Source organism: Crotalus tigris, unplaced genomic scaffold (genome assembly GCF_016545835.1).
Source record: "Crotalus tigris isolate CLP2741 ecotype Arizona unplaced genomic scaffold, ASM1654583v1 scf7180000019553.37968852642:3898890, whole genome shotgun sequence".
NCBI lineage: Eukaryota > Metazoa > Chordata > Lepidosauria > Squamata > Viperidae > Crotalus > Crotalus tigris.
In genome coordinates this window covers 1,341,031-1,362,697 of record NW_024097591.1, presented here as the reverse complement: position 1 = coordinate 1,362,697, position 21,667 = coordinate 1,341,031, and the positions used below count along the sequence as shown (strand labels likewise).

Genomic DNA, 21,667 nt, shown 5'->3' with positions numbered 1-21,667 from the left:
GAGGCTCTCCCGTCGCCATGGCGACGGGGACTGCCTGCCGCGCCGCCCTCCCCGCCCCGCCCTTTCTCTCTCCTCCCAGGCGAGCCTGCCTGGCAGGGCTGTTGTGAGGCCCTAATTGGAGGCTCAGGAAGCACCACCTTTCTTATAACTAAGGCTCAGTCAGCAGCCCTGGATTGCCAAACACTCAAAATAAAGAACAGTCCTGGGTGGCAAGGAGAGGGGCAACATCTGGAGGGAGGGCAGATGTTTCCCTCCCTCCTTTTCCATTGGATGGGCTGGGCTTTTCCTAGCCATTCATTCATTCCCTCTATCATCTTGCCTGGCATTAAGGAAATCCACCAGCAACCCAAAGGAAAGCAAAATAGTAATAATAATAATAATAAAGAATTCTGTAGCAAAATCCGCATTTTCAATGCAGGACATCTGAAAGCGCCACTTGTGTTTGTGTGAACGCTGAGAGCTTCTGCACCGGAGACAAATTCCTTGTGGGTCCAATCACAATTCGCCAGTAAGGAATTCTTTTCTGTTCTGTTCTGTTCTACCTCTACTACTTCTACTTCTGTTTCTATTCTCTTCTATTCTCATTCCCGTTTCTGTTTCTATTATTTCTATTCCAATTCTTATTCTATTCTATTCTGTTCTACTCTACTCTGTTCTGTTCCTTATTCTATTCCATTCCTTATTCTATTCTATTCTACTTCTAATTCAATTCTATTTCTATTCTTATTTCTATTCTGTTCTGTTCTACCTCTACTTCTACTATTTCTATTCTAGTCTCATTCCTGTTTCTATTTCTATTATTTCTATTTTTATTCTAATTCTATTCTATTCTACTTCTATTTCTATTCTATTTCTACGCTATTCTATTCTTATTTCTGTTCTGTTCTGTTCTAACTCTACTTCTACTTCTGCTCTATTTCTATTCTATTCTAGTCTCATTCCTGTTTCTATTTCTATTATTTCTATTTTTATTCTATTTCTATTCTATTCTACTTCTATTCTATTCTCGTTCCCATTTCTCTTTCTATTATTTCCATTTCAATTCTTATGCCATTCCATTCCATTCTTGTTGCTTGTCAGTACGTTGAGAGCTTCTGCACCGGAGACAAATTCCTCGCGTGTCCAATCACACTGGGCCAATCAAGAACTCTTATTCTATTCTAAAATAAAAATAAAATTAAATTAAAAAAAAAAAACAACCAGCCTAACTCCTTGCCAAACAAATAAATAAATAAATCCCCTTCCTGGTGCATGAAGTGCCCTTTAAGGGGCGGGGACGAGAGGAGAACCGCCCCGCCCCCTTTGTCTGACGTCACAAGCCCCGCTCTCTCCCCGCCCCTCCGGGGAAGCTGTACCTGGGGAAGGTGATGATGGTGGTGACGGCGGCGGAGATGCAGGTCCCGGGGCGAGGCTGAGTTCCGGGGCTCTTTCACACGTTCAGGTACCCGTGTCGGGTCTGGAGCATCTTGGAGTGCAGCCCTGGGTCCCCCACCGCCGCCTCCGCAGCGGCCTCCCCGGCCCTGCCTGCTTGCAAAACCTCCAGCTCTGCAACCTTTCTTGCAACGGGCTGGTAGGGGATGATGGGAAATGCGATCCCCAGTCCCTGGAGGGGGAGAAGCTGCAATCAGCCAGCCGGGCCAGGAAGCCAAAGCCTATAGCTGGGTGGGTGGGTGGGGGATACGGACTTTCCCACCCGAGTTAGGCATCCTTACTCCCGTGCAAAGGATTTAGGGGGAAGGGGGAATCTGGACACGGGTTTTTTTCCCCCCTTCCTGGCTGCATTCACACGACCCCGTGCAGGGTGACATTCTTTGGAGATCAGCAGGTGGTAGGTAAGCGCTGGGTGCAGGTCAGGTTATGAAATGGGAAATTTGAAATGGGAAATTCAGAATTTGCTAGTTGGAGGAGAGAAAACGCAAACCGGTTTTTGCCAGTTTACAGGGTGCATTTTGCTTGTGGGATGGGGCGGAAAGATTGCTGTCACGATATCGTGGCAGGCTTTGTAAATTAATGATGCTTAAAAAGTAGGATACGAAATGACGGCCTTTTTGCGAGAGGGCCAATCCGTGTGTTTTGGATATTTGCTGCGTATCGGGAAATCAGAAGGAAGCAGAGTCAGAAAACTTTGGGGTTGAGGACTAGAAACTTAACAAGCCCACACACCAAACAGGAGTTGCTGGCCTCCAACATTCCCGAGGGTTGACTCAAACACTGGTATATCTCCTTTGTAATGCAGGCCAGTCTCTCTTCTTACAGTCTGATCTTGGTTGGCAAAGTCTGTGCAAAGCCACAAATGTGACTTTTTTGGGGGGGGGTGTTTGTGTGTGTGTAAAATAGTCTCTCTCTTCACAATGTGACTTTTGGGATGTTGTGTTCTCTCAGCCTACCCTGCAGGCTTGTGGAAAAGGCGTAAATATAAATCCTTTAACAGGTCGTCCCTCACTTATGACCACAAGGGAACCCCCAAATTTCTGTTGCTAAGCGAGGCAGTCGTTCAGTGAGTTTTGCCCCCTTGTACAACTTTTTTTGGCCACAATTGTTAAGCGGATGTTACGTGAATCGTGCAGTCGTTAAGCGAATCAGCCTTCCCCCATCGACTTTGCCGGAGGTGGCAAAAGGGGGACCACCTGGCAGGGATGTTGTGGGGGAAAAGTAGGAGAGAAGGAAAAAGCAGGATGGAAATCGGAGGAAAAAAAATCTGCTTTTTGCGACGGGCCGTCTCTCACCCTTCCTCTCCCCGCGACAGAACCCGTGCCCCCGGCTGATCCAATGCTCCAGCGCCATGCTCCGCCGATTCCTGGACCGGCCTTGCACCCTGGCGCTCCTGATTGGATTCCAGTTCCTCTTCATGGCCTACTTTTCCTTTGGCGGCTTCCGCAACCTGGCCTCCATCTTCGGCCGGGACACCAGCCCCTCCTTCGACTATTCCCGCACGCACGACGTCTACACCAACTTCAGCCTGGTCTTCCAGCTGCCCCCTCGGCCCAGCACCAACAGACCCTTGCCCTACTGCCCGGATCGGTCCCCGCACCTGAGTGAGTAGGATGGACCTTCCTGCCTCGGTGTCCCCAAAAGTCACTGGCGAGGATCTCCAACTTGAAGGCTATCTCTCTCTCTCTGTCTATCATCTATCATCTATCTTTATCTATCTATCAATCTATCATCTCTTTATCTATCCGTCTATCTATCCATCTATCTATTCGTCTGTCTATCAATCATCTATCTTTATCAATCTATCATCTCTTTATTTATCATCTATCTCTTTATCATCTATCTTTATCATCTCTTTATCAATCTATAAATTCTTTATCTATCCACCTGTCTATCCATCTATGAATATATAATCTCTTTGTCTATCTATCTATGTCTATCTATCTATATCTATCTATCTGTCTGTCTGTCTGTCTGTCTGTCTACTATCTATCGTCTATCTCTTTGTCTATCTCTTTGTCTATCTATCTATCTATCTATCTATCTATCTATCTATCTATCTATCTATCTATCTATCTATCCTGTTGGTTCCTTTTAGTTGGCCCTTTGATGGTGAGTTTCAGCCAGGTGCCCACACTGGAGAAGATTCAGGAGAAAAACCCGGCCGTCGAATTAGGAGGCAGATACCGTCCTTTCAGCTGTGAGTCCCGCTCACGGACGGCCATCATCATCCCCCACCGCAACCGGGAGACTCACCTCCGACACCTGTTGTACTACCTACACCCTTTCCTCCAGCGCCAACAGCTACATTACGGAATTTATATCGTGCACCAGGTATGTGATGGAAACATGGAGGAAACGTGGTTTAGCACGGAACAGTCATTTTATGACGAGGCGGGTGGCAAATGAACGCAATAATTTAACAACGAAACCGATTCGCTTAAGAAATGTGGCCAGAAAGATGAAACAAGGCAAAACTCACTTAACATAAGTTTTGGGGTCAACTTGTGGCCATAAATTAAAGATTTCCTGTGTTCATTGTGTGCTAGATTCATGCATGATTAAGCTCCTTCATGGAATGAAAGGGAAATAAATCTGCATAAGGAAAAGGAAATAATTTATCTCCTTTATGCACACATTCCCTTTATTACTTTTTTTATTCTTTATTTATTCATTGCATGCTATCCAGAGTCATCTGTTTGGCATGAACAGCTACACACTAATTGGGCAAATATTGTAAAACTTTCAAGAAGTTTCTCAAATATGGGAAGAGATTTTTTTTTCCCCCCTTGGTATCCTCAGCAGAATTCAGACAGTTTTTGTCTTCCTGCTCAGGAAATGCCAATCAAACAGGGCTTCTCAGTCTTCTGTCTGGTCCTCCAGCAGCTTTTCTGATCTGTTTCTCCTTCCTGAAGGAAATACCAGGACTTCAATTGCTCCAAAGTTGGTGACTTCATCCTTTTTCCCCTTAGGAGCTTCTCTCTCTCTTTTCCTTCCTTCTTTGTCTTTCTTTTCTTCTTTCCTTCCTTTCTTCCTTCCCTTCTCTTCTGAGTCTTCCTGCAGTCTGACTCAGCCCTGTCCCCTCTGCCTCCTTTTATACTTTCCCTCCAAAGCAATTCTCCACCCGATTGGCTGCAGGGCTTGGCAGCTGGACTTTTCATTGGCTCTTAGACTGGCTCTTTCATTGGCCCTTAAGCACAGACAAGAGACCAATGGGGGCGCAGGCATCAGAGTCAGCTCCTCATTGGTGGAAATTGAGACACTTCTGAACCTCAGGTTTTATATGGAAGAGGCAACTTAAGCTCTCCTAGGCTGACAATGGACAGTTTCCGCCCTTATTTATTTGATTTAGATGTGACGTATGACCCCGGTTGAGCCCCAAACTTCTGTTGCTAAGCAAGACAGTTGTTAAATGAGTTTTGCCGCATTCTGTGATGTTTCTTGCTGCAGCTGTTGAGGCAGGGGGCTTCAAACCTGGCCCTTTTAGGACTTGTGGACATCAGCTCCCAGAATTCCTCAACCAGGCACACTGGCTGAGGAATTCTGGGAGTTGAAGTCCATAAGTCATGAAGGAGCCATAGTTCCCCCATGCTGGCTGAGGAATTCTGGGAGTTGAAGTCCACCAGTCATAAAAAGGGCCACGTTTGAAGACCCCTGGGTTAAGGGAATCCCTGCCGTTGTTAAGTTAGGACCACGGTCGTTAAGTGAAATCTGGCTTCCTTAACAAATTTGTCACTTAGCGACGGAAATTTTGGCCTCAGCTGCGGTCGTTAAGTCGAGGACCACCTGTAATTTGGTTTCAGGTGTCTGTTGTTGCAGGTAATTCAAATGATCAAGGTTGCCTCTTTTCCTGCAGGCCGGGAACGCCACTTTCAACCGGGCCAAGCTTCTCAACGTGGGCGTGAAGGAAGCTCTGAAGGACGAAGAATGGAACTGCCTTTTCCTTCACGACGTGGATCTGATCCCGGAGAACGACCACAACCTCTACGTGTGCGATCGTTGGAACCCCAAACACGTCTCCGTCGCCATGAATAAATTCAAATACAAGTGAGGGAAGAGAGCGGGGAAGTCTAGAGAGCAAGGGTCCCCAACCAGCGGGCCGCGGTACAGGCTGGCTAGGGCGCATACATGTTTGCGCGCGCTCAGCCCCACTCGCAGTAGTGCCGCTGACGTTGCGCAAATGGGGCTCCGCATGGCAAAAACGGCGCCGTGTGGCGAAAATGGGGCACCGCATGGTGAAAATGGCTCGCCATGTGGCAAAAACCGGGCAGTGCTAGCGAGGGTCACGCGAGCACTAGCATCGCCCCATATGCATCATGCATGCTCGCGGCCCCATTAATATATGTGCATGCGTGCGTGCATACAATACTTCCCCTTCCTTTTTCCTCGTTCCGCCAAATGAGAAAAGATGAAAAGGGGGTGGGATTTACCTGCCACTCCTTTGATCTACAGGGAGTCCTCGGCTTATGACAGGCACGCTGGCTGAGGAACTCTGGGAGTTGTAGTCCACAAGTCATGAAGAGGCCATAGTTCCCCCATGCTGGCCGAGGAATTTTGGGAGTTGAAGTCCACGAGTCATAAGAGGGCCAAGTTTGAAGACCCCTGGCCTTAAGTAAACCCTGTTACTCTCTGTTTCCAGGCTCCCGTATTTCCAGTATTTCGGTGGGGTCTCAGCCTTGACCCCAGACCAGTATCTGAAGATTAATGGTTTCCCCAACCAGTACTGGGGCTGGGGTGGGGAGGACGATGACATCGCCATGAGGTGAGTTCCTGGTTGACCTTCTTCCCCTACTGCCTCTTACAGGTAGCCCTCGAATTATGACCGTTTAAGACTTACTACACCCCTGAAAAAAGGGACTTAGGACCATTTTTCACACTTCATGAATGTTGCAGCATCCCCCTGGTGACGTGATCAAAATTGGCAACTGACTCATATTTATGACGCTTGCAGCGTCCCAGGGTCACGTGATGATTGGGAACAGCACCTGTCAGCCTGTGTGTCTGTCTTTTTTTTTAAAATAACTTTATGGTTTCTGTGTCCTGTTTCTACGTCCCCCCCGTTGTCCAGTTGACTCTCGCCTTGCATGTAACCTGTGCTTTCTTTTCACTTTGTGCGTCCAGCATTTTTTTTTCCCGTTCTTCCATTTCCAGTTTTGCAACTTGAGTGGCACCTGTCTTCGCCTGTCCACCATATCGTCATTTCTTTTCTCGGCTTTCCTTCCTTCTTTCTCTCTTCCTCCTTCCTCCCCTCCCTCTCTCCCTCCCTCTTCCATTTTTCCTTCCTTCCTTCCTTCCTCTTTCCTTCCCTCCTGTCAATTTTTCTCCTTCTATATATCGATTCCTCCCTTCCTCTCCTTTCTGTCAATTGTTTCCTTCCTTCATTTTTTCTCTCCTTTATATCAATTCCTTCCTTCCAGTCCTTCCCTCTCTTCTCTCCCTCCCTCCCTTCCTTCTCTCCTTTCCTTTCCTTCCTGTATTCCCTTCCCTTCTTCTATCTTCCTTTCCTTTCCTCTCTTTCCTTCTTCACCTTCTTTTCTCTCTCTTGTGAAGCCCTGCATGCTCATTTTCCTTCACACCATGTAACAATTAGAGGCTGAGGCAGTCAGGTAAGATTTTGTGTTTTTTTTTTTAAAAAAAAAAACAAAACAAAAAGAGAGATATCTCAGCAACCCTCCAAGGCAGATCATCCTTCACTCTCTCCTTGCCCTGCATTCGCTCACTGATTTGAGCCCCCCGTGACGGGAAAACTTCAGAAACATTCTCAGTTCCCGAGCAGGCTAGGCTAAATGTCTGTACTTTGGCACCTTTTGAGGTTTTAAATTGGAAAAGGCGAGGTGAGAAACCTCTCAAGGCTTTCAGTCGAAATGGTTTTGCATTTTGAGCTCAGGAAAAAAAATATATTCGTAATCAAGAGGACATTTATTTAAAACAGTGACTCCAGTGGAAGCTAAGCCAGGCCTCCCCCGGGGGAGAAAAGCCATTTGGGATTGCTAATTGCTTTTTTGGAAGTCCAGGCTATTGTCAAAATACAGAATCTGTATTTTGTTTTTGGTTTTTTATGGAGGCTCTAATTTCACCCAAGGCTTGGAACAGGGAAAATTGAGCCAATCAGTTTAAGACCGACTGTTTTTAAAAAATCTAAAGATCTCTAAAGATCTAATCCACAGCCTCTTGGATTGATGCTACCTTAGATTCATGGTTTGTTTGCTTGATTTAGGAGGCCTGTTGTGAATCATTTAGCTTCCCTATGTAGTTCTTTTCAAATGGGTGGATGCCGGCTGGGGGATTCTGGGAGTTGAAGTCCACCTCTCTTAAAGCAGGCTGGCTGGGGGATTCTGGGAGTCGAAGTCCACCCCTCTTAAAGCAGGCTGGCTGGGGGATTCTGGGAGCCGAAGTCCACCCCTCTTAAAGCATGTTCATTGGGGAATTTTTCGAATTAAAATCCACGTATCTTAAAGCTTGCTGGCTGGAGGATTCTGGGAGATGAAGTCCACCCATCTTAAAGCAGGCTGGCTGGGGGATTCTGGGAACGGAAGTCCACCCATCTTAAAGTTGTCAAGGTTGAAGAACAGCCCTTCTGGTCCGATCCCACTTTTCCAGGGTGCGCTTCCGAGGGATGAAGATTTTACGGCCTCCGGTGTCGGTCGGCCATTATAAAATGGTGAAACACGAAGGCGATCAAGGCAACGAGCAGAATCCACACAGGTCAGTATAAGGTGGGGACGTAGTCCGAGCCACGACAAAAGATCCTGCCCTTTTGTGATAAACACAACAATGTGCAGGCTGATGAGGAGAGCTTTGAACAAATGGCTGGTTTGTTTTTGTCACCATGATATAAAAAATCTTTGGATAGAGTGCAGAGAAGAGTAACAAAGATGATTAGGAGACTGGAGGCCAAAACATATAAGGAACAGTTGCTGGAATTGGGCATGTCTAGTTTAATGAAGGACCACGGGTGACATAATAGCAGTCTTCCAGTATCTCAGGGGCTGCCCCAAAGAAAAGGGAGTCAAGCTATTCTCCAAAGCGCCTGAAGGCAGGACAAGAAGCAACGGATAGTAACTAACCAAGGAGAGAAGCAACCTAAAACTAAGGAGAAACTTCCTGACAATGAGAACAATTAACCAGTACAACTAGCTGCCTCCAGAAGTTGTAGGTACTCCAACACAGGAGGTTTTTAAGAATAGATTGGACAACATTGGTCTGAAATGGGTTAGGGTCTCCTGCTTGAGCAGGGGGTTGTATTAGATGACGTTCAGAAGCTGTGAGTGTTTCAACACTGGAAGATTTGAAGAAGACAGCCATCTGGCTGAAATGGGATAAGTTTCCTGTTTGAGCAGAGGGCTGGACTAGAAGACCACCAGGGTCTCTTCCAGCTCCGTTATTCGGTTGTGGAACCCAGCCCTCTGAGCTAGTGAACTACACAAAGGGAAAAGGCGTGTTATGCAAAATCCAGAATCCACTCATTTCAGATGTCGCAGGAAGTCCTTACAAGATTGTCCACTCGGGAGGTTTATCTACATTTCAGTTGCAACTGATGCAACAAACCATGGCTAACACCCTTCTAAGCTTAGTTTGGTGTGTGAATCCCCGTCAGAGATCACGTTTAAGCACCCGCAAGATTTTCAGCACGATTTTTTTCCAGCCTGTAGGGTACAAGTGCTGATCGCTCTCCATCTCTTTGTCTTCCCAGGTTCGATCTGCTGATCCGGACATACCGGACATGGTCCCAGGACGGCATGAATTCTCTCTCCTACAAGCTCCTGTCCAAAGAGTTGCTGCCCCTTTACACCAACATCACCGCCGATATTGGTACCAATCCCAAGGCCATCAAGATCGGAAAGGGCTCCTTGTCTGATTTTGTCGAGAGGGGCTATCCGCGAGACAGCAATCACAATTTCCGTCAGGAGATGCTCCGTAAGACCCCCTTCGCCAAACTCTCCCAAGCCATGGGATGGAAGGAGCCCCCTGCGGTGACGGAAAAAAAGGGGGAGAGGCCATCCCCAATCTCAGCAAACCCCAAACCGAGCCCCGGAGCCCAAAAGTGGGGGAAAGGATCTGCTGCTTCGACCTACAGCGACATGGACGCTACGCTCGAAACGTTCAGTGAGACCGTCCACAGCCCGGAAGTCGCCAAACGAGTTTTCGAGGATAGCACGGAGACCGTCCGACCCGAAGGAGCAGGCCCAGCTTCGCCGCAACCCTCGATCCGACACACCGCCCAGCGCTCGGCTCCCCGACCCGACTCTACAAACCACACAGATGCCAGAACCGCAGATTAAAAAAAAACGATGACAGGTCGATGGTCAACGAGAGGTCGAAATTTAGAATTATTCTTTCGTTCCCTGCTCGGAGTTTGGGGAGGATCCGTCGTAGTTTCTCCCCAGGCCAACGGAGCCAAAGGACTGGATGGAGGTGAAGTGGACGGAGAAAGGGGCAGGTGAACGGGGAAGAGGTAGGACGGCCACGGGAATCCCTCGAGAATTTGGTTCCCGTAATCTGTGAATGCCGGCCGATTCTTCCTTCCCAGATGCAGGTAATCAACCAAGGGTCCCTTTTTCTATCTCATGCTTCGCAGGACTGGATCCCGCTCGGAGGTGACTGGAAGAACAGGAATGATCAACTGGAGGGGGGGGGGAAGGAGAGGGTACTTCTCGTCTCCAAGTTTTCTGTGGATGAATTATTTTTTGGGGGGGGGGGGAGAACTCTGCAGTTTCCGTGAATAGCAGTCCGATCAAGCCCTCGCCGTCCACTTTGCACCCTTCTTAAAAGGGGGGGAGGGCTGAAGCTTGTGCCCCCCCCCTCCAAGCACCAGGAAAGCATAACTGGCTTTGCTCAATTTTTTTCTTCTTTGGGGGGAGAAATCTACTCCCACCCTAGCGGTGCCCTCCCTCCCACAAATGCGAGCCAGCTAGGATCAAGGAACAGAGGGGGGAGATTTTGTGATGGAAGGACACTCCCCCCCCCCGACCCTCAGCCTCTTCTCAGGTGCAAAAAAATCTGTCCCCTCCCCCCTGGATTGAAAGAGAAACAGACTAGACATTTAAACAGCGTCAAAGCTATGCTGCTGTCTGAGCCGTTCGCTTGTACAATCTTTGTCACTAAACTATTTCTTCTTCTTCATCTCTTCTTTTTCTTCCTCACCTCTTCTCCATCTTTTTTCTCTCCATTTCTTGTCTTCTCCTTCCTCTCCATCTCATCTTTTTTCTTTCTCTCCTTTTCTCCCTTTATTTTTCCATCCCCTCCCTGTTGTCTCCTTTTCCCTTTTTCGTTTCTTCTCCATTTTTTCTTCTTCCTCTTCATCTCTTCTCCTTTTCCCTTTCACCTCTTCTCCATTTTTTCTCCTTCTTTCTTTTTTTCATTCCTTCATTTTTCTCTCCATTTTCCTTCTTCTTTTTCCATTTCTTTTCTCCTGCTTCCTTCATCTTTTCTCCTTTTCCCTTTTTCGTCTCTCCTCCTTCTTTCTTCTTTTCATCCTCCTTTTTCATCTTTTTTCTTCTCCCTCTCTTCTTCACCATTTTTCCCCTCTTTTCTCCTCCTTCTGCCTCTCCCTTTTTCTTCATCTTTCCCGTCTCTTTCTTTCCTCCGCTCCCTTCCTCCTCCAGAGGAAATTTTAAACTCTTTCAATAAGCTATGGAAGTCGAGTCGTAAAGTCTCAAATCGATCAAAATTCTCTTTTTAAGAGTACAATCCAACGTGAAAGCTTTTAGAGGCGTTCTCTCAAAAGACAGCCATCAGATCTGCTCAACTGCCCATTCCAGAGGCTTGGAAAGAGAAGTCCTTCTCCCCACCGGACCGACGTTTATTACTGTTTTAGCAGCTGGACTGTTTTGTAGGTTCCCTGCACCCAGCCACCCAGAAACGAAAAATCAGAATTTTTTTTTTAAAAAAAAAAATCGCCACACGAACAATTATCGTTCCTTTACCCAACTTGCCTTCCCTGATATTTTGGGTTTTTTTCTTCTTTCCTTTTGGGCTGATCCCAGCCTGTTCCCTCCATCCCCAATTAGGGTCCGACTCCCCACCGGTTAGGCACCTCACAGTCTCTAGATACTGCCAATGACGTGTCATTTTATTTATTCTATTTATGTAGCCGTCAATCCCCCCTTTGCGGTAGTGGTGCCCTTTCCACCTTGGTTTTGAGATATATAGATATATTTGGATTTTTTTTTTTTACAAAAATAAATATTCCCCCACCCAGCGAAAGAGTGAGCTGTTCTTTCCTCTACCGACGGCTGGCCAAGTTAATCATGGTTTGGTTTTATTTTAAACGCAACACATTTACCTCAAAACCGGTGGTCTTTCCCACTTGGCCTCCCATCCACCCACTTCCCAAAGCAACACAATATATTTCCTCCAGTCCCCTTCCTCATAAAGTCCAGCATCCAAATGCGGCTCAAATCCCGCGAATCCAGAACTCGACACTCGGCTCATGCTCAGGAGACGCTGCCCGCCATCCGAGCCACCGCCGTCTGGGCGCTGAAGATGCAGTCGTTGACGGAGACCCCGGCGTAGGAAGCCCCCACCAGGCTGAGGGGCAGATTCTGCTGCTTCAGTTGAGAAGTAGTGCTTTCTGAAGGAAGGAAACACAAAGCAGTCCTCAACTTACGATCGGGGTTTTCCGTCGCTGAGCGAGGCGGTCATTAGGCGAGTCGCCGTTGGTTTTACGGCCTGCTTTGCCTTGGTTGTTAAGCTAATCCCTGTGGCTTTTGAATGGGACATCCTGCTTGGGCAGGGGGCTGGACTAGAGGACCTCCAAGGTCCCTTCCAGGTCTACTCTCTTCTCTTAAGCAAATCCAGCTTCCACACTGACGTTCTCGGGAGCCAGCTGGGACGTCGTAAATGGCGATGGCGCAAGCCCGGGATGGTGCAACCCGTGTAAATATAATGTAAATCGTATTTAAATATTTAATATTTAAATAACATTTAAATAAATCCATGGAAATAAGTCCTCGCCTTATGAAGAAAATTGAAGCAATAGTTTCATGGCTGCACCTGAAGAAGCAACGGATGGAAACTAATCAAGGAGAGAAGCAACCTGGAACGAAGAAGCGGTGAATGTTCCAACACTGGAAGTTTTAAGAAGAGACTGGACAGCCATTTGTCTGAAATGGGATAGGGCTTCCTGCCTGAGCAGGGGGTTGGACTAGATGACCTCCAAGGTCCCTTCCAACTCCATTATTGTTGTTATTGTTATATTATTGTTGTCACTGTCAGGAAATTCCTCCTTAGTTCCAGTTGCTTAGTTGCTTCTCTCCTTGATTAGTTTCCATCCGTTGCTTCTTGTCCTGCCTTCAGGTGCTTTGGAGAACAGGCTGATCCTATTATTATTATTATTATTATTATTATTATTATTATTATTATTATTATTATTATACTTACCGATGTGTTTCCAGTGGCCGAGGGTGTACTGGGGAATGCAGGACTAAACAAGAAAGAGAAAATTCACAAAGTTAGCTGCTTTCGGATAGGGGGAGGAAAAAAAAAATACAGAATTTCTAAAAAAAAGACTGGAAGCTTTATACAGGCGATCCTCGACTTACAACTGTAAGGTCCCTCCCAACTCTTTTATTCTGTGATTCTAAATTCCAGAAGATAGGATAAGAAGCAACGGAGGGAAATTAACCCAGGAGAGAAACGACCTAGAACTAAGGAGAAATTTCCTGACAGGGAGAAAAATGAACCAGTGGAACAGCTTGCCACCAGAAGTTGTGAATGCTCCCAACCCTGGAGGTTTTAAAGAAGAGATTGGACCACCATTAGGTCTAGAATGGTAGAGGGTCTCCTGCTTGAGCAGGGGGCTGGACTAGAAAACCTCCGAGGTCCCTTTCCAGCGCTAGAATTCTAGGATTCCATTATACATTTCATTATTAATTAATTCTAATTTCCTGGATGGAAGGCATGGAAGAGGCAGTTGTCTGGGGCTAATAACAGCTGATGGTTGAAATTACAGCCAGAGGGGAAATCTTGAATTAAGAGAAGAATTGTGTTATCGATCGAGGCAAATAAATCGTTCCAGGCTTTGAAGAACCAACCTTGTGTACTTTAACGATGGAGTAAGAGGGCTCCGTGGAGATTCCCAGGTGCTTCTTCACAGCCTCCTCAGCTCTGCTTAACAACTCACTGTGCGGAATTGTGTCCGGATCACCAAGGTGTGATGTAAACCAGGCGCCACCGAGCATCACCTGCTCATTGGAAACATAAAAACAGCTTTTCGGGAAGTCTACCTAACTTAAAGGATGCTGACTGGGGGATTCTGGGAGTTGAAGTCCACCCCTCTTAAAGCATGCTGGCTGGGGGATTCTGGGAGTTGAAGTCCACCCCTTCAAGACAAGACAAGACGGAGCGAAGAATTAAACAACCCCACCGCCATCCCTTTGCTTCGTACCGTCAGTCGAGTGATGGAGTCCTTGTGACCATTTTGTTCGGGAAACGCCACCGAGTCGTAGACGATGCCCAATAGCGGACGATCCTCAAACGAAGGCACCAAATGGCCAAATCCCTGGAAAAATGTTTAAAATGAGATTTTATTAAAAAAAAAATCACCGCACCTTATATGTGGTTTGGAAGCCTTACCCAATAGATCCTAAAAGTAATATAGGTGGTCCTTGATTTACGACCTTGATCGGGAGCAGAACATCCGTCACTAAGCAAGGTGGTTGTTAAACAAGTCAGGATTTTTTTTTTAGTATATTATTAGTTTTTATAGGAGTAGGAATAAGGTGGGGTTGGGGTTTTTTCAAATAACATTCTCAATATTTAGCAAACAGCATAATGTCTGGGTTCATGTGTTTAAAAGAAAAAAACAACCCAATGAGTAAGAGTTAATTATCATAAATATGTTAATTGCTCGATGGTCTTTTTCTGGCTAATATATATTCAAAGTCCTCGATAACAATTACCCCATGTTCTAAAATACACTGAAGTCTTCTTCCTCTTTCATCTTTAAAGTCAATCTATCCATTTCTGCACACTTTAAAATTTTCTTAATTAATCCTTCAGTTGGTAAATTTTCATTTTTCCAATATTGAGCAAATACAATTCATAGGATGTTTTTTGACACGGTCCTTAAGCAAATCACCATAGCGGTTAATGCGAATTTAGATTCTTCACCCGTTTGATTTTGCTTGGGTGAGATTTAGGTCTTTCTCTCTCTCTGCTTCCTCCTTTCTTTGAATCACACCAGCCAAAAGATTACCGTAACAGGAAGCTGCACGTTTTCGTATTGTAGATTCACCACCGCCACGGAAACGGCTTCGATAGCCTGTAGCTCTTGGGTAAGGGGTTCTAATCCAGTGGGGAGCAAGTCAGCCAGAGCTGGAAGGAGGAAAAAAAAATAAAAGCAATTTTAGAATTTTTTTCAGATTGGCCCTCGCAAGTTTCCAGTCCTCAAGGCTGCACCAAAGAAACCAACCACCTAACATTGCTTCGTCCGGGGGGGGGGGGGAGGTCATTTCCTGAAAATGTGTATTTGTGCCTGTGTGTGTGTGAGAGAGAGACCCACACTTCGGAACTGCAACGACAACCAGGAGCCATTTCTCCTACCTCTGGCGGGCAAAGCGCTGATCACGTGATCGGCCTCCACGGTGCCATCCTGCAAGGCAATCTATGGGGTGTGGGGGGGACAAAAAACAACCCACCATCAGCTCTAACATTCTCTAGTCGAGTCACTCTACTTACATGCTGTTCCCTGCAGCTAGAAATCTAGCCTGTCATCAACTGGGCCTGAGAAGCTACATTTCTAAGAACCGGGTTTTGGTTTTATTTATTTTGTTTTTTTAATCGACACAGAAGGACGTTCCTTCTTGCTAGTGTCTGGAGGAAACCACACTGCTTCTATACACAAAATTCATTACATGGAGAGAGACCCCGAAGTCGGGAGAAAAACCAGACCCATCTTTGCAATTCTCCAGCTGAAAATCTCAGCCTGGACACTCCCTAAGATGGAAGAGTGGAAGGTGGGGGGGGGCAAACTGGGGGACCCCCCCCAATTCCCCTTGAGTCTTTTCCCCCACCTGCCAGGACCCCGAGGTTGTTCTGTCCAGCCGCTTCACCGGGGCATTGCAGTGGATTTCGACCCCTCGTTCTCTGGAGAAGGAAGCTAAACTTTGGGGGAGGGTCTCCAGTCCGTCGCGCAGGGACCACTGGCTCCAGCGTCCTTCCTGGGCCTGGCGGATCAGGCGGCAATCCACCGGAGAAGTTTCTGCTGGAAGGAAAGAGGAGAATCTGGAAACGCTGCCTCAGTTGCCCAAACCTGGTTACAGGGTCTCCCTCAACCACCTTCCTCCTTTCTCTCCTCCAGTATGTTTAATATTTGTAAGATGAGCCTGTACACTTGTGCAGCAGGCAGAAATTCAACAGGTAACCACCTGGCTTCTCTTTCAGCACCCAAAGCGCCCAATACTAGCTGCTGAATTTTAGCACACAGTTAAATTCCCGACTTAACAGGTGTAACAGACCGGCATTTTGGTCGTTACGAGAGGCGGTTTGTTTAACGAACCGCACCCAATTTTGCGACATTTTTTGGGGGCCCAGGTGGTTAAGTTCAGCCACCCAGGTTGTTAAATGAATCACAGGGTCGTTAAACGAATCAATGGCTTCCCCCCCATTGATTTGGCTTGTCTGGGAAGGTTGCAAATGGGAATGGCATGATCCCAGGACGCGATCGGTTTTATTTTTAAAATTGGGGTGTTCTTCTGTGTTAAAAGGATGGATTTGATGATTTATTTATTTTTCCCTCCCTTAAAAACTCACTTTTCGCAAGGGCCATGCCCAATATAACGGAACCGTATTTCTGCTCAGCCAGGAATAACGCTGGGAAACAGGAACGGATGCTCAACGCTCGGCAATCCCCAGCAAAGACGCCACGACAAAGACTATCCACAGCTATATCAGCCATCTGAAAAAAAAAGAGAAAACACCTCCAAATTACAAATGAAGAGAAGGACGAGGGGGGACAAGATAGCAGCCTTCAGGGGCTGCCCCAAAGAAGAGGGAGTCAAGCTATTCTCAAAAGCGCCTGAAGGCAGGACAAGAAGCAACAGATGGAAACTAATCAAGGAGAGAAGCAACCTGGAACTAAGGAGAAACTTCCTGACAGAACAATTAACCGGTGGAACTCCTTGCCTCCAGGAGCTGTTAATGCTCCAACACTGGAAGTTTTTAAGAAGAGACTGGATAGCCATTTGTCTGAAATGGTGTAGGGTTTCCTGCCTGAGCAGGAGGTTGGATTAGATGACCTACAAGGTCCCTTCCAACTTATTATTATTATTATTATTATTATTATTATTTTATAGATAGTCCTTGATTTACGATCGTTCATTTAGCAACCGTTCCAAGTTACGATGGTGCAGGGGAACAAAAGCAACTTATGGACTTACAATTGGGTCCTCACCCTTACGACCGGCGCAGCAGTGCATTTCACCGTTTCCATCGCCCAATCATTACAGTTCCCTGGACTGCGGGTTTTATGCCTTATATAAAGCTTTTCAAGAGTTTTTTTCAGAAAAAAAACCCAAAAATGCAGCGGGGTTCATAAGCTGCTCCTAACGGCGATTCCTGTTTTTAGGAAATGAATTTAAGCTTCAATTTCTAGGGCTGGAATTTGTGCATGAGAGAGAAAAGGCGTCCAGGATACAAATAAGGATTTGGGCAATATATACAGTCAAACTTAATAAATAATGATTATATTATATTGGCAAAGCTGCCTTATAGGCTGAAGCTGCCTATAAGTTATTCCACATTTCTGTCTCAAATCATCCTGTACAAAAGGAAAGATTATTTTAAGAGAAGCACAGCCTTCCCTGCATCCAGCTGATAAGGCACAAGGGTTCCCACCCTGTTCTTCTCCCCCTTGGCCTCACCTTTCAAAAGACCAGCCTTAACAGAATATAAAAAAATATCCTTTTTTTAAAAAGATTTTTTTTTTCTTCTCGGCTTGAAGCTTTGTTACAATTCTTCCACAATTCTCTTCTGCTTTGCACAAGGCTGCCCATTTAGCCTTGACCCCCAAAACCCTGAGACCTTAGATTTCTGCATGCAGGGATGGTTTTCCCAAAGCAGCACAAAAGGAAGATATCGTAGACCATCCAGGGGACAAAGCTTCCTAGTTTGTTTGGGGTTTTTTTAGAAAAAAGTTCTTCCCTGTCTTTGGAAAATGAGCTTCCCAGTTTATTTTCTACGTTTTCCTGTGTTTGGAAAACGAACTTCCCAGTTTTTTTTATTTTTTTTATTTTTTTTCCTACGTTTTTGAGACTTAGCAAGTGAATTTTCTCCTGGGCAAAAAAAAAAAAAAATGACTTATTTTTTCACATAGAGCAGAGGTTGAAAGGTAGAAGGGCTGAGCTAAGAGTCGGTGGAAAACAGGATGATCTCTAAAACAAAGAGATTTTGGGTTGAGAATTAAGAAGGGTTTCGTAGCTCGTGGAAATACCTCCTGGCCAAAACGACGGGCCACAAAGCCATGGATGGTCTCATCAGGTTCCGTTCCACGGGTGGCCAACAGTTCCTTCAACCCACTCCAGACAAGAGGACTGGAGAACGGAGGCACTGCCTGCAAAATGCTCCTGAAACAGAAGAAATATTGATATGTTTCGTGACCCAACTGGGTAACACTATCAGTGCAAAAAGGGGGAGGAGGAGAAGGAGAAGAAGAAAGAAGAAGATGAAGAAGAAGAAGAAGAAGAAGAAGAAGAAGAAGAAGAAGAAGAAGAAGAAAAGAAGAAGAAGAAGAAGAAGAAGAAGAAGAAGAAGAAGAAGAAGAAGAAGAAGAAGAAGAAGAAGAAGAAGAAGAAGAAGAAGAAGAAGAAGAAGAAGAAGAAGAAGAAGAAGAAGAAGAAGAAGAAGAAGAAGAAGAAGAAGAAGAAGAAGAAGAAGAAGAAAATCAACAACTGTGGGGTGCTTGGTGCTTGCTTGTTTTCTTACAGACATTTCATGACCCAACTAGGTAACATCCTCAGTGCTAGAACGCTTGTGCTGGGAGGCTTCTAGCACTGATGAGGTGACCTAGCTGGGTCATAAAAAACGTCAGCAAGAAAACCACCAAGCTCAGAGGCCACCAAGGACCCCATGGAAATATTACTGTTAGCATATGCAAATGAAAAAGGATGCATTTTTCCCCCATGCAAAACAAAATGATTGGATTTTGTGGAACGATGAATATACTTTATGCCAGAAGGGAGTTTGTGAAGGCTGCCCCCAACGTAGAGGTAGCGATTTTTCGAGGCTGGATGGTCTCCTGGAACGGGAAGAACCTCGGCTTCCAATCCAAGTTCTGAAACCTAGAGAGAGAAAAAAAAAATCACATTTTGACGGCACTTGCTTGTAAGGCAAGAACTAGAAGATTTTGCTCTTCGCCTAAACCACCTACCATCAGGAGGGTGTTTTTTCCTACAATCCCGGCAGGCCGGATCCCTCTGGGGCCGTGTTCAAAAACAGCCCCACCTTCCGTCCGGGTGGAATGAATCCAGCCCCCCAACCGATGGCTGCCCTCCAAAAGGATGATCTATATGGAGGGGGGAAAGCCAGGAAAAAAGAATGAAAAAAAAAAAGATAATACAACTAGACTTCTAGCCCTGATGATGTTACCTAGTTGGGTCGTGAAACGTCTGCAAGAAAACAACCAAGCTCAGAGAGCACTACGGACCCCACCATCCTTCTCCTCCTCCTCCATCATTCCACAATCCCCATTCCTTTCTAACACTGATGATGTTGCCTAGTTGGGTCATGAAATGTCTGCAAGCAGAATAAAAAATATACCACTACACAGATTTGAGTTGCTGGAATCTAAACCAGGGTCGTCGTTTTACAAACGTATCTGAATTCTGTCCTAAATTTGATCGGTCTATAAATCACACGCGCTCTTCGACAGCAATAAATCAAATTGATGGATTGGACGGGCAAGTTCTCACCTTAGATGCTAGCGAGCTCCTGGCCAGGTAGTAGCAAGCGGCGAGACCACTCACCCCTCCGCCCAGGACAGCTACCCTCAGCTGCATTGGGAATCTGATGGGAGAGAGGATGTGATAATGCCGGGTGTCCAAAAGCTGGATGAATTAATTCCCCCCAATTCGGTAGAAGGGGTTTTTCTTCGGGTGACGGCACACGAACCCGTGACCCAATCAGAGCAGGGAGCATGAATTTAACTGTAATTAATTACATTGCCTCCAGGAGTTGTGGGTGTTCCAACCCGGAAGATTTTTTTCAGAAGAGACTGGACAGCCATTTGTCTGAAATGGTATAAGGTGTGCTGGTTGAGCAGGGGGTTGGACTAGAAAACCTCTGAGGTCCCCTTGGGAAGGAAGGAAGGAAGGAAGGAAGGAAGGAAGGAAGGAAGGAAGGAAGGAAGGAAGGAAGGAAGGAAGGAAGGAAGGAAGGAAGGAAGGAAGGAAGGAAAAGTAGTAAAACAGGAAGCTGATCCACATGCAGCATTAGGCTCCTCTTCCGGCATTGCTTTATTTACTATACTATGATTTCCATCTTAGGGTCTCCCCCGCCTGTCCCTCCTTCTGCTAGGAGTCCATTTCTCTCTCTCTCTCTCTCTCTCTCTCTCTCTCACACACACACACACACACACACACACACACACACAGAGTCTTAACTCTCTTTTCACGGATCTTTTCCTTCCTACATCTTGCAGGGTGTGAAGCTTTGGGTTGCACCGATCCTGGATTTATTCCTCTCCTCCCTAATCGTAGGTAAAACGCCTTTTTAATCTGCCTGTCAATTCGCCCCACGCTTCGATAGCCATCTTCTGCAAGCTTTTCTCTCCGCCCCGCTTTTTTTTCCCCTGTCCTGACTTCTATTTTGCAAGAAAGAATCCCTCCTGCGTCCAAATCACACCTTCTCTAACTCCCGGGTGCATTCACACGAACAGCGATGACCCGCGAGTCGCAGCGGCCAATTTACCTGCCGAACGAACTCGGGCTTTCAATCCCCCCCCCAATGCAGTTGCGACGCAAGCTCCTCCCCCCGCCGGGATTGGTCGAAACAGGCGATGACATCACGCCCGCCGATTGGGCCGATCGCCTCCAATCGGAGGCCGAGGGGGCGTAGCCCAGGTGTGGGAGGAGACTCCGGATTGTTGACGGAAGTGGCGTGGCGCGGGATTGCGCAATGAATAGCTTTTCTTCTCAAAATGGTGCCTAAATTACCTTTGAAAGCAAATCGATCGGATCTAATAAGGATAAATTCATGAGGACTAGGATTTTCATTTCTTTTGATATAAGACAGGGAGATAAAAGCCACTTTGGACGTGATTGCACCACTCTGCAGGGCTGTTGTGGGCTTTAGAATGAGGCAGTATAGATTACTGCAATTATTAATCATCTCAGTGTCTAGTAATGATTTAAGTTACATTTTGACTCACAATGAAACGCCTGCCGTCCCTATTCACTGAATGCTATTTTTAAAAAAAATACTCTGGGGAGCTCAGGCCTATAGACTCTCTGTCGCTGGAGGTTCTACATCCTCTTTGTGCTAATTTTGTCCCCATGAGGCAGTTCCACATGGGTCCCGAGGGCTAAATTTGTATTCCTTATTATCAATGAAATGACATTAAAAATTAGTTTTATTAACTTTATGTGCCTCCTGTCTCGCTAATCCAGTTTCAGAATTGTGCAGGAATTACTACAACCCCCCCCCCCACACAGACACACATAGCCGTGCACACAAAGAAACACCAGACACACACACACACACAGCCTATTAGCCTAGAGGAAATTGCAAATTTGCAAAGAAAAACAAGTTATAGAGGCAGCGACAGACCTTAAATTAAGACATATAAGCCTGCATCACCAAACCGCCGGTATTTTTGCTTTCTACCACTTTGACCCCAAGGGAAAGAAATTCAGGTTGTGTAGACAATTCAGTTCCAGACATTGATAACTGATGGAAAATGGCAATTCTCGTCGGCTGTTGAGACTGGATGCCTTAATGGAACCTCCACATTGAGACGCAGTCTATCTCACTTCATTAACTCCAGCAAAGCAAAGAGAGTTTGTGCGTTTCGCATCTGACGGGAATAGTTCGTCCTCGTCAAGATGTCCCTATCAATTAGGACGTGGTTTTTTTTCCCCCTCTGTAAGCATCAGACTATTAGATCAGTTAAACATAGACATTCTCAGTCCCCTCCCCCAAATTCTCCAGGGATCCCACAACTGAAGACCCTTTTCAAAACGCCGGCCCTTTCGAGACTCGTATATCCCCCTCCCCAAAAGAACCAAGACAACGTGGGATG

At 46.2% G+C, this 21,667-nt stretch overlaps 2 protein-coding genes across 6 annotated transcripts; one reads left to right on the top strand and one right to left on the bottom strand.

The window, feature by feature from the left end:
* Positions 1–1,089: 1,089 nt before the first annotated feature.
* Positions 1,090–10,702, top strand: B4GALT3 (beta-1,4-galactosyltransferase 3). Its single transcript, XM_039363477.1, has 7 exons — positions 1,090–1,441; positions 2,747–3,035; positions 3,530–3,765; positions 5,288–5,478; positions 6,071–6,193; positions 8,032–8,136; positions 9,125–10,702. Exons 2-7 carry the CDS (start codon positions 2,783–2,785, stop codon positions 9,711–9,713), a joined length of 1,497 nt encoding a protein of 498 aa, XP_039219411.1. The 5' UTR covers positions 1,090–1,441; positions 2,747–2,782; the 3' UTR covers positions 9,714–10,702.
* A 246-nt stretch (positions 10,703–10,948) lies between these two features.
* PPOX (protoporphyrinogen oxidase) lies at positions 10,949–20,447 on the bottom strand. Of its 5 annotated transcripts, none has more exons than XM_039363243.1 (13): positions 20,338–20,447; positions 19,341–19,434; positions 18,800–18,934; positions 18,595–18,710; positions 17,864–17,996; positions 16,186–16,330; positions 15,447–15,637; positions 14,977–15,037; positions 14,630–14,748; positions 13,820–13,933; positions 13,467–13,616; positions 12,814–12,856; positions 10,949–12,004 (listed from the first exon to the last, which is right to left on the bottom strand). In XM_039363243.1, the coding sequence occupies exons 1-13, from the start codon at positions 20,430–20,432 to the stop codon at positions 11,868–11,870; spliced, it is 1,533 nt and encodes a 510-aa protein (XP_039219177.1). In that variant the 5' UTR covers positions 20,433–20,447; the 3' UTR covers positions 10,949–11,867. The 5 variants fall into 5 exon arrangements, with proteins under 5 accessions (XP_039219177.1, XP_039219178.1, XP_039219180.1 ...); XM_039363244.1 differs by having other exon boundaries at positions 15,447–15,634; XM_039363246.1 differs by having other exon boundaries at positions 20,272–20,363.
* Between the last annotated feature and the right edge of the window lie 1,220 nt (positions 20,448–21,667).